The following is a 16636-nucleotide window of genomic DNA, read 5'->3' as shown; positions in this document are numbered from 1 at the left end:
GCTAGACAAATTCTGTCAAAGTGTCACTTTAAAATACCAGAACATAATACTTTAATACTGAAAATATCACCAGTTAATATTGATAAGTTTACATCCTGTGTGTTCTGCACGTATCCTAATATTTGTTGATTATACACCAGTCTATGTGCCTACAATAAATCTGTAATGTAATTAAATGAAATGTCAAATAAACTAGAGTCAATTACATTCTCTATTGATATCTTTTATCAATGAAATTCCAGAGTTAATTGTTGTGAGAAGAATAAGAGCAGTGCGTTAACAAAATATCATTGTTTCTTTCTCTCTTCTTTTTTAAAAAAAAATGAAATAAATGCACTTGATTCGTAAAACTGATAACATTATAGATAAAATGAAATTTATATACACTATATACACCAAGTAATTTCAAGTCAGATGTTATCCTTTTAGATCGAATCTGATAATATAAACTTGCACTATTTTTTTTATCTGCTGGATTATTATGCCAGCTTCACAGCACTTCATACATATCACTTTTACTTAATTATATTCCAATTGTTTTAATGCGTTACATAATCTTTGAGGTATTCAGGTGGTTTTCTTTCACGCTGACTTCTTCGTACAGGTTGTGAGTTGGTTGAATCGCGTGTCAGTGACGAATCAGAATTATTTCTAGTCGGTATGTTGATAATGTTGTCGTTATCTGTTGATGATGATGATGATGGTAACGGCGGTGGATTTTCTACGTTTTTGAATTCTGACGAATTTCTAGTAATTTGCTTGTCCTCGCGTTTTGCTGTAATCATTGTTCCTTTTTTAGAAATGATTTCATACGGACGCGGGTCAAATGGTGGTGTTAGTTTATTGTCCTTCTTTTGTTTGACAAGTACTGTGTCACCAATTTTCAGATTTGATGGTTTTGCATGACGTCTAGTATCAGCATAAGACTTCATTTTTTGCTTAGCCTTTTTGTCAGATTGTCTTGCTTTCTTATGTTTTTCTCCTTGTTTTGAAGGTATTTGAACACTCGGTATTTTGATGTTTATTGAACGTCCATAAAACAATTCAGCTGGTGAAATGTGTGTGGAAGCATGTGGTGTAGCACGGTAATTTCGTAAATATGAATACATGTCTTGTTTCCAAGATGTACCCTGAGCATGGGATGCGCGTATTGCTTTACCTATCGATCGCATGAAATGTTCACATTCACCATTCGCTTGCGGCCATAATGGAGTAATTTTTCTATGTTTGAATCCCATATAATTCGCAAATTGTGCAAATTCGTGTCCATTCATTGGCGGACCATTATCTGATTTTAGAACTTCGCAAATTCCAAATTCTGAGAATATCTTGTCTAATACAGGAATGACTGTCTTTGAAGAGGTTGAGTTAATAATTTCTACTATTGGAAACCTTGAATATTCGTCTATCAGAACAAGTAGGTATTTCCCATTCGGAAAAGGTCCTGCAAAATCCAAGCTAACATGTTGAAATGTATATTCTGGCATTTCACTCATATTCAATGGTTCTGACGAATTTGTTTTCGTTGCAGCAAGGCATGGTATGCAACTTTTGCATTTCTTTTCGACTTGCTTATCTATTCCTGGAAAATATACTTTTTCACGTAATAGCTGTTTCGTTTTCACAATACCCTGATGTCCTTCATGAGCTATATTAATTACCTTATCTTGTAATGATTTTGGTATCACGAGCTTTGATTCATGAAGTAATACTTCACCATCTTCAAGGTAAACTACTGTCAGAGCATTTTTGCATCTTGCAAATGTATCAATTACACTAATTTGCGATTTTATCCACTTCGAGCTTTTGACATTTGATATGACTGTTTGTAAATCACTGTCATCGCGCGTTGCACTTATAATTTCCTTCATTGTTACTGCCTTCGGAACACAATGGTGAGCAATGAATGAGATGTGTTCTTCCGCATGTTTTGATTGTTTTGACTGTTTTGAACTGGCAGCATCTGGATGTCGACTCAAATAATCGGACATGTTTGATTCTCCAGATCTGTATTTCACACGAAAATCATAAGCTTGTAGTCTCATTCTCCAACGTTCAAGTCTTGCAGGTGGTTTCGACTTAGGATTCGCGTAGATATGTTCGAGTGCTTTGGCATCACTGATTAAAGTGAATGAATGTCCATACAAATAGATATGCCAATGTTCAATAGCCCAGACAATGGCTAGATTTTCTCGTTCTGTTTGGGAATAACGTTTTTCTACGTCAGTAAGTGACTTGCTAGCATAACAGACAACTTTGCCATTCTGAAGCATAATTGCTGCAATTCCAACTGGACTGGCATCGACTATTAATTCAGTTTCGGCTTTTGGATTGAAGTAGGTCATTACAGTATTACTGCTTAGATTGTTTTTGAGAGTTTCAAATGCATCCTGTTGTTCCTTGTCCCATTTCCAGTCTACTCCTTTTTTGATCAATTGACGTAGTGGTTCAGTTATTGTCGAATAATTTGGAATGAATCTCGAGACATAGTTTGTCATTGCCAGAAAACTACGTACTTCTGACACATTTGTGGGAGCTTGAGCATTTTTGATAGCTTCACATTTCTTTGGATCGGCAGAGATTCCATCTTCGCTAAATACATATCCAAAGAATTCAATCTTGCGCTTGTTGAACTCACATTTCTTTTTGTTAAGCGTAAAGCCTTTATCTTGGAGTCGTTTCAAAACAGCCTCTAAACGTTTGTCATGTTGTGCCTGATTTTCAGCATACACGATGATGTCATCGCTGATGTTTCTTACGCCATCAAGTCCTTCTAGCGCAGTGCGTAGTGTATTTTGGAAAATTTCAGCAGCGCTATTTATTCCAAAACTTAGACGTTTGTATCGCCTGATTCCAACATGTGTTGTGAATGTCGTCACATTTCGAGATGATTCTGAGAGTTCCAGCTGATGATATCCTTGATTTAGATCTAGTTTTGAAAACACTTTTGCTCCATTTAAATCAATTATCATATCATCCAATGTAGGAATGATGTGTTTTGTTCGTTTGATTGCTGTATTGGGCAACCTCATATCAACACATAATCTAATTTCATTTGTTTTTGATTTTGGTTTTGATGTTACCACTATCGGTGAAACCCAGTCTGTAGCTCCTTCTACCTTTTCAATAATGTCCAAGTCTTCTAGACGCTTCAATTCCTTTTCGACTTGTTTCCGTTGATGGAAAGGTATTCGTCTATGCGGTTGTGACACGGGTTGTACATCCGAATCGATTATTAGGTCAATCGGCTTATCCTTGTATTTCCCAATACCAGTAAATACTGAATTGTAGTTTTTGCAAATTTCATCGACCTTACTATGTTGCAGTGTTTGAATTTCTGGAATCACTTGTAATTCTACTGATGTAAGATACGATAACAGATTACCGCTTTTGCCTTCTGTCACCAAAATTTCAGCTGTAGTGTACTTCTGTTTTGTTTCAACGGTAGTCACAAATTTCCCAAGAAGTTTGACATGAGAATCAGTGCCATATGCAAATACTTTCAAGTTTGGTTTTTGAAGCTTTGGTTTCGGATTCATTTTGTTGTACGTCTCTTGATCTAGTACATTAACTGAAGAACCAGTGTCAATTAGGAACTTGACATTGTGTCCATTAACTAAAGCACTTACGTATGGTCTCCTGGACATGGCATTTACAGTTAGTCCAAATGCATAATTGTCACTTTGGTCGCTATCATCACTCGATGAATAGTCATTTAGATTGTGAGTTTTCCTAGATTTCATTGTTTTTGAGCGGCACACACTTTCAAAATGGTTTTTCTTGTGACAGTATAAACATTCTTTACCTTGCGCTGGACATTTTGTCTTGTGAGGGTATTCAAATCCACAGTTTCGACATTTTCTATGTTTTTGCTTAACATTTGGTTTGTTTGCAGTAATTTTCGTCGGTGTGAATTTCCTTTTTGTAACCTTGTTTGCACTTTCACTCGTACCATGTTCGATTTCGGAAGCATGTTTGTCAGATAATTCCAGTGCACGAGCTTCTTGAATCAATTCATCCAAAGTTATATCTTGTTTCAGCGCTTTGCGACGTAACCTTGTTGACTGACATCCTTGGATAATCTGTGATTTTATTTCCTTGTCTTTTTCGGCAAATTCACAGTTTTCACAGAGCTGTCGTAGCCTTGTATGATACGTGTCAATTGTCTCACTTGACTCTTGTTTTGCTTGGCGAAATTTGTACACCTCGTACTCTGTGCATTTTTTCGGTGCAAAGTATTCCGTAAGTTTCAAAAGAGCAGTCTTGTAATCATCACCTATCTCGGATAGTGTATCGAAAATATCATTTACTTCTTCCCCGGCATAATGTAGAAGTAAGGCCCTCTTTCTCTTTTCATTAGTTATGTCCAAACCAATTAGTAGATTCTCTAGACGTTGACACCATTTTTTCCATCTAGTGTCCACAGCAGGCTCGTTAACAACAAAATTAGAGAACACTGGTAATCCCTGTGCCATTTTAATAGTAGTAAAACATCAGTGTTTCATGAATGAATTTCTACAATTAAGTCACTGTTATTCCAATGCTGTTTATTAAACATTTAATCCAATATTTTGTTGCTATCCTCGTCGCCAATGTAAAGTGTCCGAGTTATAATTGTATGGGAAGATTAAATGAATAAAGACTGTCTATGATAATATACATTTTAATGATCAGCTACGATTGCATGTTTGTTAAACTCTGATAAAGATCTTACTCATACTACAATGAAATATAATATGTAGGCGGAGCTTAGAGAGTCTGGCTTTAGATTGACAGATAAACTCTACTACAGTACAGGTAAATATGATTAAGTTACTGTTATTTTATTCTTGATGAAATGCATATAATATCTCGGCCCGTATTTTCGTAAAGGATTTATGTCTGAGACAGATATTTTTAAGGTCTTTTCTAAGATAGAAAAGAATAATAGGGGAAAAAATGTCTTAGAAACCGAGTCTTTATCTTAAATTTCAAGACGAGCGTCCTTAAGATTTCATGACTTTTTTCTAAGATACTTTTATGATTCTTAGCCCGTTTATGTTTATAATTTTCAAGGATAGCAACTAATAAAATTTCAATCTTAGATGAAAGTTTTCAACCTCAGAATTGTTTAAAATATGATAAAAAAATAGTCTAAGAGTGCACGAAAATATGGAGCCTGAGCTAAACTGATATTATATGGATTGGAATATTTCTTGAACAATTTGATATTATACTGTGAAAATAGATTATTATTGAAATAATATGATCGAATATCTTTCATTTCAATGACTGCAGGAATAGCACAATGTATTATCGTATAATAATCTTATAAAGAGATATTAGAATGAAAAAAAAGGTACATCTTTCTTTAAGTATAAATTATCATTCCATGACTAGAGCCAAGACTGTATTCATCACATAGACACATCTTTTTTTTTAAAATTCATAGGTATTTCTATTATATGGAATAAAGACTTATAATGTACATGTATACATTTGTATAGAAAGATCAAAGATGAACAATTAAATATTTAATGTATGATACATATAGTAATAGAACAAGTAAATAACAGTATCATCAATAATAGAAGCACGTTTTTTCAATAAAAGGGCTGACTTTTTAAACTGATTTCATATATATTCAAAGATGGTCAAAGATCAAATTTCAATATTCAACATTTAAATCATTTGAATGATCTTCAAAATAGAACACATACCTTTTAGAACCCGTAATTTTTATATCACATTCATAATATCTTTTGCGCAATTCGGTAAAAAATAAAGATAAATATGTTATGACGCATTTTTCAAAATAATTCTCCAATACTTACCTAAATAAATTAAATAATACATAAATTCACCTTAAAACGTATCATAAATAATTAATAGTTTAATGTATAAACACTTTTCGGCGCAACGCCGCCGAAAGGCCGGCGTTCGGGCCATCACGTGATCACTCGATGGCCCCAACGCCGGCCGTTCAGCGGCGTTGCGCTGAAAATGGAGGCTGCTAGGCTGCCAACTTCACGCACATAACATGATTAACAATTTAAAGGGCGGCTTTCAAGGATGAAAAAAAAGTTGATGGATCTTATAGTTTTTAATGCTACTTTTAGAGAACGGTATAAGACTTATAAAATACAAGAATCTATATTTTATACAATAAAATAACATGTGTACAGGCTTGATGATACACCGGACTTTTCAAACTTGATTAATGGACGCCTGACAAATCAAACAGGTTTAAAGGTCCGGTTACCGGACACGTAGCCACGATACGCAGTGTCGTATTTTTCCGTGGTTTAGCGGAAGCTCCCGAGCACGAAGCGCCCTCTGGTGCAATAACATGATATGCTACATTGCATGCTGCGTTATGCTATGTTGTATTCGGCTTAGCGACATGTGAAGTGCAAACTTAGGGATATATAGTGGTCAACCGTTCATTTGTTCGAATGAGCATCTTTTCAGGAGAAATGTGTATAACAGAAACGTGAAGCAATAACACAACTTTTAAATGTCTAATTTCATTAAAGATAGAAAAAATCGCAATACGTTAGCGCTTTCGCCAAAGTTAAAATGTTTCATCCACACATTCCAGGAACCAATTTATTTCTTATCGTCTGCAAATATACAACACAAATGCATGCATAATGCACGATGTAAGTTTACCACCTGCCAATGCATCGAATGTAGCATGTCACACTGTAGCATGTCCAAAAGCAAGATAAATATTGCAGACTTATGCAGAAGGTCACATGTAACTATACAAGTATGATATAGAGATATGGGCATATAAGAATGCAAGATGCATTTTCAAATGTCAAAATGTTGATGCCACTGTGTAAAATAGTGGCTTACACGAGTACGAAAGCAACATACAATTTTTACCCTAATATTGTTCCATACTGGTGGGTTAGCTATTTTGTTTAGTATATGTGTGGCCCTAAATATACATGCCATACTGAAGAATTGGGCAAAAATCGATTCTATTATCTTTCCTTGTTTATTGAGATCAACGCTATACCTTGTTGTCTCCCTTCGACCGTCTAGCTAAATATCGATCACTATCGGATATTTTTAGCGAGTGTTGCAGACCGTTATGGTTCGGCTATCTCCGCTTATCGTATCACGGGAGGTGCCGATCATAAAAAACAAGGATTATAGATTAGAGACCTACTGTAAAAACGTAGTGGGAAGGGTGATTTATTTTACACCAATTTTAAGTACCGGTAAAACAACAACAGCAAATATAGTCATCAACTTGGTTTAATTCTGTTTTTCAATAATGTAAAATACGGAACGGAAAAAAGAAGACACTATGTTATTTATTCTTTTATTTTGCATAGTATATGAAAATATGATCAACACTATATTATCTTCTTTATATTTTACATTAAAGAAACTGAGACATAAAAACAAATATAAATACACAAAATCATGTATATTAGGCGAGCATAACATACATGTACATGAAACTACTATTATCTTAAAAAATAGAAAGCAGGAAAAAGTCAGTTATAATTTTTGAAAGTGCTTACAAACTTTACAATTTCATTTTCAGTTATTATAAATAGATGTGAAATGCGTTTTTTTTTATTATTACATTCAATGGAGTGGAAAGTTAAGTAATCAATCAATTTATTGCGGAGTGAAAATTTAAGTAATAAATCAATTGATTGCATTTAATCATATTTAACTTGTCAAAATTAATTTTGCTACGTAGTGAACATTTGAAAAACATATGTCACACACTAATGAAAAATGAACAGACAAAAAACAAACTAGCAAACATACTTGACAATTGAGATTGGTGGTGTCTGACCTGTAAATAAAGCGTGGGAGGAAATTCAGGAAGAAAATATCGAGTTTTATGTGATAGAATAATCAGAACAATTCCAACCCTGTGCTGTTTGAGAGACAATTTAATAAGGATTCGAACGATATATATCTTGACTAATTTGAACATCGTTAAAATAGTGAAAATTCGTTGCATTTATGCAAAGGGGACTAATTGCACGAGAGTGATTTTTATTTAGTACATATTCACCGGTAAAAGGGTAAATTGAATAGAAGTTCGGATACGATCTTCAGTTCGGAAATAGACTGTGTGTTCCGCCGTGCTGTCAGTTCTGGTGTAAGATGGAAGCAAAAGAATATGTGGACTCCATTATAACCTCATCGCAACCAGTTGTTAGTGTAAGTTCCCCTGTAAATGGGCGTAAGCGGCATAATTCTGACAATACCGAGATGTTGATTTCTAAGAAAGGTAAATTTCTGAACAGTGGTCAACAAGTGTTGGGAGACGTGAACAATTGTGTGGATGCTGACTTTGGCCATGATTTGAATGGTTCAATGGCAAACGCCCGGAGGATTCTTTACGGTAAAACCCCAAGGAAACACAGTGAGAAGGAAAATAACAAATTTGATTTAATTTTGATGAGAATGGACAGTTTAGCAAAATATTTGAAAAATGAGTTACATAATGTAGAGAGGGTTGTGAACGAGAGGATAGATAAACTAGAGATTGACTTGGAGAGGAAACTCAGTGATAAATTTAATAAGAAACTTGATATACGCATTAACAACGAAATGAAGAAAATCACGAAAAATGTGGATGGGCGCTTTGACACCCTACGTGCAGACATAACCAGTGACTTTGAAACTGAGTAGCAAGATGGAAACCATGTCTGATGCTGTGCAGGTCGTGCACAATGTTGACAAGGAGGAGATTGGAGAGAACGGGGAAAAGCGTGCTCTGAACATAGTGATTCGCAAATTACCTGAATCTGTAAATGAGCGACTAGAAGACAAAGTCAATACAATCATCAAGGATCATTTGAAACTGGAAGATGTTAAAGTTAAATCTGTGAAACGCCTTGCAAACAACGATGCTAACTCCTTATTGCCAGGCGTAGTTATCGCGTCATTCCAGACTGAGTCTGAACGAAATAAAATCCTCAATGTCAAAGGTAATCTGCAAAAGACTGTGTATAGGGATGTGTTTATGCAAGCTGACTTGTCAAGGACAGAGAGGCTTGCAGCCAGCAATATGCGAGCAGTGTGCAGTGCGGTCAACCGAGGCGGCCGCCTTTCAGTGCGAGGGAATCGTCTTGTGAATGAGACGAATAACAACAGTGGTCGTGTGAACAATCCCAACAGAAATAATGATAATAATAGTAACACTAACAGTTCATTTCAGGGCAACACAGGTGCTGGTACTGGTACTAGGGCGAGTGCAGGTGCTAGAGGATGGGGTCAACAGAGACAAGGTCAAGGATACAGAGGACGAGGCCAAGGTCGAAGAGGACAATGTCAACGAGGTCGGCGCTAGGTGTCCTCTGGTTTCTGGAACGTCAGAGGGTGGAGCTTGACAAATTCTGACAATTTTGATTTTAGAAATGAATGTGTACAGTTTTTAAATCTTGATATTTTAGGTGTTGCTGAGACTCATTTATGTAATGATGAAACTATTAATATACCAGGTTTTTTATGGTTTGGGAACAATCGTAAATCATTACATATTAACGCACGGACAGGATGGGTCACACATTAAACCGGAATCCACCTAAAAACCGGAATACACCGGAATACACTTTGCATAACCGGAATACACCTGTATTTTTTAATTTTAAGGTATTTTTTGAAGTGTTTTAGATATAATTCAATCATATTTATCATAAATAATTAACATACCAAAGGAAAATAAAATACGTTCACCCAAAATGATTTTATACGAGACTGAAGTTCGGCGACCGCGCCGGAAATTTCCATAACCGAAATACACCCGTATTTTATTAATAAATGGTATTTTGTAGTTTGTTTTTTTCTGTTCTTTTTTAGAAATCATTCATGTTTAATATAAATAATAAGTTTATAAAAGGAAAATAAAATACTTAACACAAAACGATTTATACGTGATTGAAATTTGGCGACCGCTCGGGAAATTACCATAACCGAAATACACCCGTATTTCTTCAACAAATGGTATTTTTGAAGTGGTTTATGACTGAATTCAACCATATTTATCATAAATAATTAATTTTCAAAAGGATATTAAAATACTTTTGCACATTAAGTCTTGTACATGATTGAAAATCGGCGTGCGCATTGAAAATTTGCGCATTCGTGAATGAATTTCCATGTCCTAAAATTGTCTAATATACACCCGTATTTTTTAATCAATCGTATTTTTACGGTTTATGACAGAATTAAATCATATCTTAAATGAATAATTACTTTACAAAAGCAAATTAAAACGCGCAAAACGTTTTTATACGAGGTTGAAAATTTGTTGAGCGCACGGGAAATTTGCGCACTCGTGGATGAACCACAATCGCCTTAATTTTGTCAGCTTTCAACTTAGGTAGGTAAATTTCTTTCAAGTTTCAATTTTTTAGTTCAGATTATTTCAAAATATCTTTTTATGCTATAATTTATGCTATAATATTCCTTTATGACATATTTCAGGTAACAGAGGAATTATTTTACCGCCATGAATGAAGAAATAATGATACTTACATAAATTCTGAGTTGTTAAAATCATCGTTTTTTTTCTCTCTCTCTCTTTCAGACCACTCTTTATTTACTAAAGTTTAATAATAACCAATATTCTTGAAATATACTTTTAAATCTTATTGCTTATTGTTCTGTTAAAAGTACCTTATAATGTTAATAACGAACAGGCATGTTATTCAAGTGTCACCTGTCAATCAACAAGTTGAGCATGTTGAGTGGACACTGATTGCTATAGTATCAATCAAAATTTTAAAGAAAGTTAAGGATGTTTTTACGGCTTTTCGTTGTCAAAATAATCTGCCGTTGAGTAAAGGAAGCAATAATATGATATATAAACCGTAGACAGATTTCAATATTCGAAAAATGGCTTACTCTATATTTGGTGACAGTTACGTTACACGCCTGGAAAATCATACCAAGGGCAATATGCATTAATATATAAATGTGCCTTCTATGGTGTATCTGGAATGTCAACTCGTAAAAAATTTAGGCCAATGTATAATTAAATCTACAATTCATCGCTGTTTTAGTAAAACATTGAATAAGTGTTGATACGTTAAAGTATATATGTTTATGGCTTAATAAGCTTTTCATGTGCAAAAATAAAAATTATACTGAATGTACCTGGAATTTTTCAATTTGCAATGATATCGACAATTAAATGAAATTGAATAAAAGTTTATCACATTTAACTGCACTTCCCTCGTTAGACATTATTTGTCACATGTCACTTGTGTGTGCTTTCAAATATACTGATTAATTGATAATCAATAGGTGTGACCAATCAAACTTATCAGGACTAATCAGAGACACATGTTTGTTACGCTGCATATATTCAAAGGATATTAATTGTGCTACGGCAATGAACGCAATAAACGTTTTTATATTTATATATTAAACTGATTTTTCAAAATATATTTTCTTCTTAAACATGTTAAATCGTCAAATTAATTCTGAGGAAATAATTCAGTTAGTTCCAATAATAAACGTACTAGTATGGCCGGTCCTTTCCGATCAGCGCGGTTTATGCACTGATTTGTGTTTTGTGTATAATTCGAATATTGATATTTTTTCCTCAATTTATTTTCTTTTTTATTTTTTATACGAAATCTGAAGAATTAATTAAATAATTTCCAGTAATAAACGCGTGACATGCCTCTTCCGATCAGGGGGCGTAGGATTTTTAGTTAAGAAAGAAATGTCTGATTTTTATGATATAGAGCCAGTTGATAAGAGTAACGAAGGAATTTTGTGGCTGAAATTTACTAATAAATTTTCTAGTCAAAGCTTTTATGCATGTGTCTGCTATCTGCCACCTATCAATTCTAGTAGACAAATTGATGCTAGTAATTTTTATGACACTATATTATCTAGTGTGTATGTTTACCAAAATGAGGGACCACTGTATATTTGTGGAGATTTTAATAGCCGTATTGGTGATAGCTGTGATTTTATAACAGGAGTTGACGAGTTATCAGATAGAAATGTTATTGATTTACGTGTAATGCCTTGGCGAAAAATTATTAGAGTTTTTAATTGACAGTAACATGTGTTTTAAATGGTCGTCATTTTATAAAGAATGACTTTCTCAATTTCTACTAAATGTTCTTGGTAATTCTGTAAAGTGTTCACATGATGATAGATAATTTTAAGGATTTCATGTGCTAAAATACTGAACTCATTCAGTACCGGTTAGTACCTATATCTGTACCAGACCATTCTTATTGTCATGGAACATTCATTTGCTATTTATAATGATATTCAGGATACCCAGCTTCCACAACCTAAAGTGATACTATTACGATAAATTGATTTAAAAAATATGCAGAATCGTTTAGAGCAATGAAGATATTGTTTCTTTACTTCATGATACTGTTTTTAAATTAGAACAAAGTTTACAGGATCAACATAATATTGATAATGCTTTACAGAGTTGTGTAATATCTTAAACATGAAATGTATGATAGTTGTCATATAAACGTATTAAAATTGCTTTGTACTTCAACAAGAAAAGAAGTTCAAAAGCTTGGTGGAATGACACCCTGTCTGCCTATGAATAAAGTATGTGAGTCTGAAAGAACTGGCTGAAAAGTCCAAATGGACCAGTTAAGAGTCGTCTCAAGGTGTTTTTATATCAGCAAGAAGGAATTCGACGAGAAGTTCAAAAATGTAAAGATCGTACTGGTTCTTTACAGAATAACCTACTTTCTGATTGTGGGAATAATGATCAAGAATTTGGAAAACCATAGGCAAGATAGGGTCGGCATTCAAGAAAAAGAATTCCATAGAGGTTATTTGTGATGATGGGTCAGTTCTAATAAATTCATGTTGTTTTAAAAAAATGGAAGCATGATTTTAGTAGTTTATTTGTTGATAGGCAACACAATGTTGAAATTAATGTGCATACAATTAATTTGGGGACCATAATAGAAGCTCATTGACTGTTTAAACAGAAAATATTCTGTTCTGGAAGTTGAAAAAGCATTACTAAAGCAAGTCTGGGAAATCTTCTGTGTAGATACAATACCTGTGGATATTCTTAAAAACCATGTCTATTTCATTTGCATGTGTTATGCAACTTATGTTTCAATATGGACTATCCCCACTGAATGGGGTAGAGTTATTATTAGTCCAATTCCTAGTCAAATACAGCTGATACTAGAGACCCTTTGTCCATATAGAGGAATATGCGTTGTCATGGCTGTATGAAATTACTGTTCTATTTTGAATGATAGACTGTCAAAATGGGTAGAATCAAATAACATTCTGGTAACGAACAAATGGTTCAGGAAAACAGAAGTAATGTTGATCATAATCTTCTCTACTAATATTATAGATACTAGAAAGGGCCAAGAATCTACCTTTTTGCTTTTATAGATTTTAAGAAAGCGTACGACTAATAATAGAGTATTTTATGGAATAAATTAAGTAGTGCTGAAGTAGGTCTAGTGGAAAAATTATAATGCATTAAAATCTTGTATTGTCAAGTTACATCTAGTGTTAGAGTAAATGGCTTATATACTAATTGGTTTGATGTCAATGTGGATTAAGACAGGGTTGTTCATTATCACCATTGTTGTTTAATCTGTTCAAAATGACCTTGCTGTCTCTATAAAATCAGCCAATAAGGGTATTAGATATTGATACTGATAGAAAATTTGTATACTTTATATGCAGATGATATTGTTCTTATTGCTGAGAATGAAATGATTACAGTTTATGTTAGACATGTTAAATTATTGCTGTTCTAGGAACACTATGGTTGTTAATCCAATTAAAAGCAATGTAGTACATTTTAGCCATTTCAGTTCCAAGACTTCACATACTTTTACATGTGGGGATCATGCGTTAAAGGTTGTTGCCAATTACACTTTACTTGGATTGTTATTGTTTATTGACCGAGTTTCTTGATTACGATGTCACGGGAGACTGTTGCCCAAGTGCTGGTAGGGCCCTGGACTTCATAGCACGGTTTAAGTCATTTGGTGGCTCAATAAAAGCATTACCAAGTTGTTGATAGTACAGATGGCCAGTCATAGCAATGGTGCTCCCATCTGGGAACTAAATCTTTTTCATGTATAAATGTCGTCAGAACCGTGCATATAGATTTCCTGGCTTGGGAAATATACTCTAACAATGCATTTATGGTGAGTGGCTTGCGGCCCCCTCATGTGAAACAGCGGCTCTGTATCTCCTTGGCATAGACTACTTAGAATGGATGATACTAGAATTAACGTAAAATTTTTTAGATACTGTGATAAAAAAATAGTAGTAGTTGTAAAACTGGCAATACCAGTACCGAAAACTATGTCTACTTATAATCTACTAATACTTTAGATAACTGTTTAAATGTGTCTTCGAAAGTTATTGTCGTAAAATTGTGATTGTACAATGGATCTTTTATAAACGACTGGAGAACTGGTATACAGATGTTATTGTCCTAGTGTAGAGGAAGGAACAAACTAAGGACATATTCACAATTTAAATCTGTATTTGAAACTGAAATATATGCTGAATGTACAAATATACTAGATTTCATAAAACTGCTCTGGCAAAATTCAGGTGCGGAGTCCTCCCTCCGTTAGAAACTGGTCGATATGAAATATCCTAAAGATCAACGCGTCTGTCCAATTTGTAAAAATGTGTGAGAATGAAGTGCATGTACTGGTGTATTGTCACGTATCAAACGCTCGGGATACGCTATTGTTAAAGCAAATGAGACTGTATTCATATAATAGTCTATCTGATCTTGATAAGCTAAAATTATACTCTCAATCAACAATGTTAAGAGTCGCTCCAATTATTTATGACATACTAAGTAGCCAACTTCTTATATGAATAATTGTATAGAAAATGTTAATGGGATTTTGGACATGTTGAGCGATGTTTTATATGTGCCTTTAACTGGATTATTTGTCCTTACTATGCTGACATCCTTTGTCCAGTTCAGGGCAATATATATTATTGGTCACATTAACATGTTAAATGTTTCCTTTTTGTATACAATGCATATTATTTTATTATATCTAATGCGTATCATACAGAAATTAATTGTTTAATGTATGTGTGTAAATCTTTATTAGAGTTTATATAGTCATTGCTAATCAGTTCTCTCTGGTCTGACAGGTGATACTCGATCTTTAAAATTTTTTTATACGCGCATTAGTGCTCCAATTTACAGTTACAGTCTCTTATTATATGTTAATTTTATGGCATTCTTATAATTGGATTAGCAATGCTATATAACTTTTATCTTGTAAATTGCAATTTTTTTCATTACTATGTAATGATCTCATGCTAAATACACCTTACATTAGGATGCGGCCAGGTCTGTATCAAGACACCTCATTTGATAATGTTTTAATACTATACATTTCGGTTGCCAATTGGTGCTGATATGGTTCTGGTCATCATCATGAATGAATAGACAATAATAATATATATAATTCTGGTATATATAGACTTTTAATTTGTTTTTTTATTACTGTCTCATATAGTTCAGTATTGAACAGCCATTAACATGTAATATAATATGTGCCATAGTTGTATATTGTGATGTTAACATGTATATTGGATGAGACAGTAAACTAAATAAACTACTTGACAATGTAAAAGGTATCTTTTTATGACACCAGAGCCTGTTAATTGGAAGTGTGACCTATTTGCCCCCGAGCCAGTCGTGTATGTGCGAATTATGACTTCCTAAGGTTTCTCAAAGGGACTGACTGACTGATTTAATAAATGTCAGATTTTTAAAATAAAAAGTGGAAAACCTAAGAACAAAACAAGCTCATCATAACAAAAGTATTTTAGGAAAGATTTGGGATAATGTGACACTAATGTAGTGTAAAGGTTATTCATAATAATTATCACGAATATTTTTACTAAATGAACAAGGGATTACAGATTTTTCATATCTTTTAGCGCGTGCTATACCTTCTTGAGATTAGCTTTCAATTCAATTTCGATTTATTGCAAAAATATAATGCCTACAGCAAGTGAAAGCATTATATGATACGGAGCAGAGAGTACATAATAATTTTCAGGAGAGACAATAAACCAAAGAGCTATAAAAATGTATTTTATACTTCTTTGACTAAACTAGTAAATCAATAAACGACAATTTTTCACAATGTTGTCACAATACTAGTATGATATTTTCACTCTAAGGCGAACCTTCGAACCTTTCACACGTGTTTTTAATATCGAACAATTAACCTGTATTCAGGAAAAAATACTGTTAATCAAATACAAGTAAAAACTCAATCACTGCCACATTATCTTATGTATCTAACAACATTTGCACTTGAAAATAAAAAAATATATTTATTGTGTATTTAAGTCTCGTTCATTAAACATGCTCTTACGCAATCACCGAGAAGATGATTTCTGGCTAGGCAAAATTAAAAAGTATGAGCAGAAATACTGTCCAGAAGCTTTGAGCGCAGCAAACAACCAGAATCAGACCTTCAACAGATTGGCATGCTATAGTGGAAAGACACAGCAGACGGAGTTCTGCAATTTTCCATCGAATATACATTTTATTGTAATGAAAACAATATAAAAGAGGAGGGAACGCGAAGACTTCGGTGGCATAAATGTGTTTATTATTTTTGTAATAAGAAAATCGCAAAACCAA

The 16636-nt window shown here is 33.7% G+C and overlaps 1 protein-coding gene across 1 annotated transcript; it reads right to left on the bottom strand.

Annotated features, from left to right (window-relative positions):
- Window positions 1–539: 539 nt before the first annotated feature.
- LOC123558497 (uncharacterized protein K02A2.6-like) lies at window positions 540–4475 on the bottom strand. The gene has a single exon (XM_053520439.1). The coding sequence runs from the start codon at window positions 4473–4475 to the stop codon at window positions 540–542; it is 3936 nt and encodes a 1311-aa protein (XP_053376414.1).
- Between the last annotated feature and the right edge of the window lie 12161 nt (window positions 4476–16636).

This window comes from Mercenaria mercenaria, chromosome 12, assembly GCF_021730395.1.
Source record: "Mercenaria mercenaria strain notata chromosome 12, MADL_Memer_1, whole genome shotgun sequence".
Lineage (NCBI taxonomy): Eukaryota > Metazoa > Mollusca > Bivalvia > Venerida > Veneridae > Mercenaria > Mercenaria mercenaria.
The sequence above is the reverse complement of the archived record's forward strand: the minus strand, read 5'-3'. Positions and strand labels throughout refer to the sequence as shown.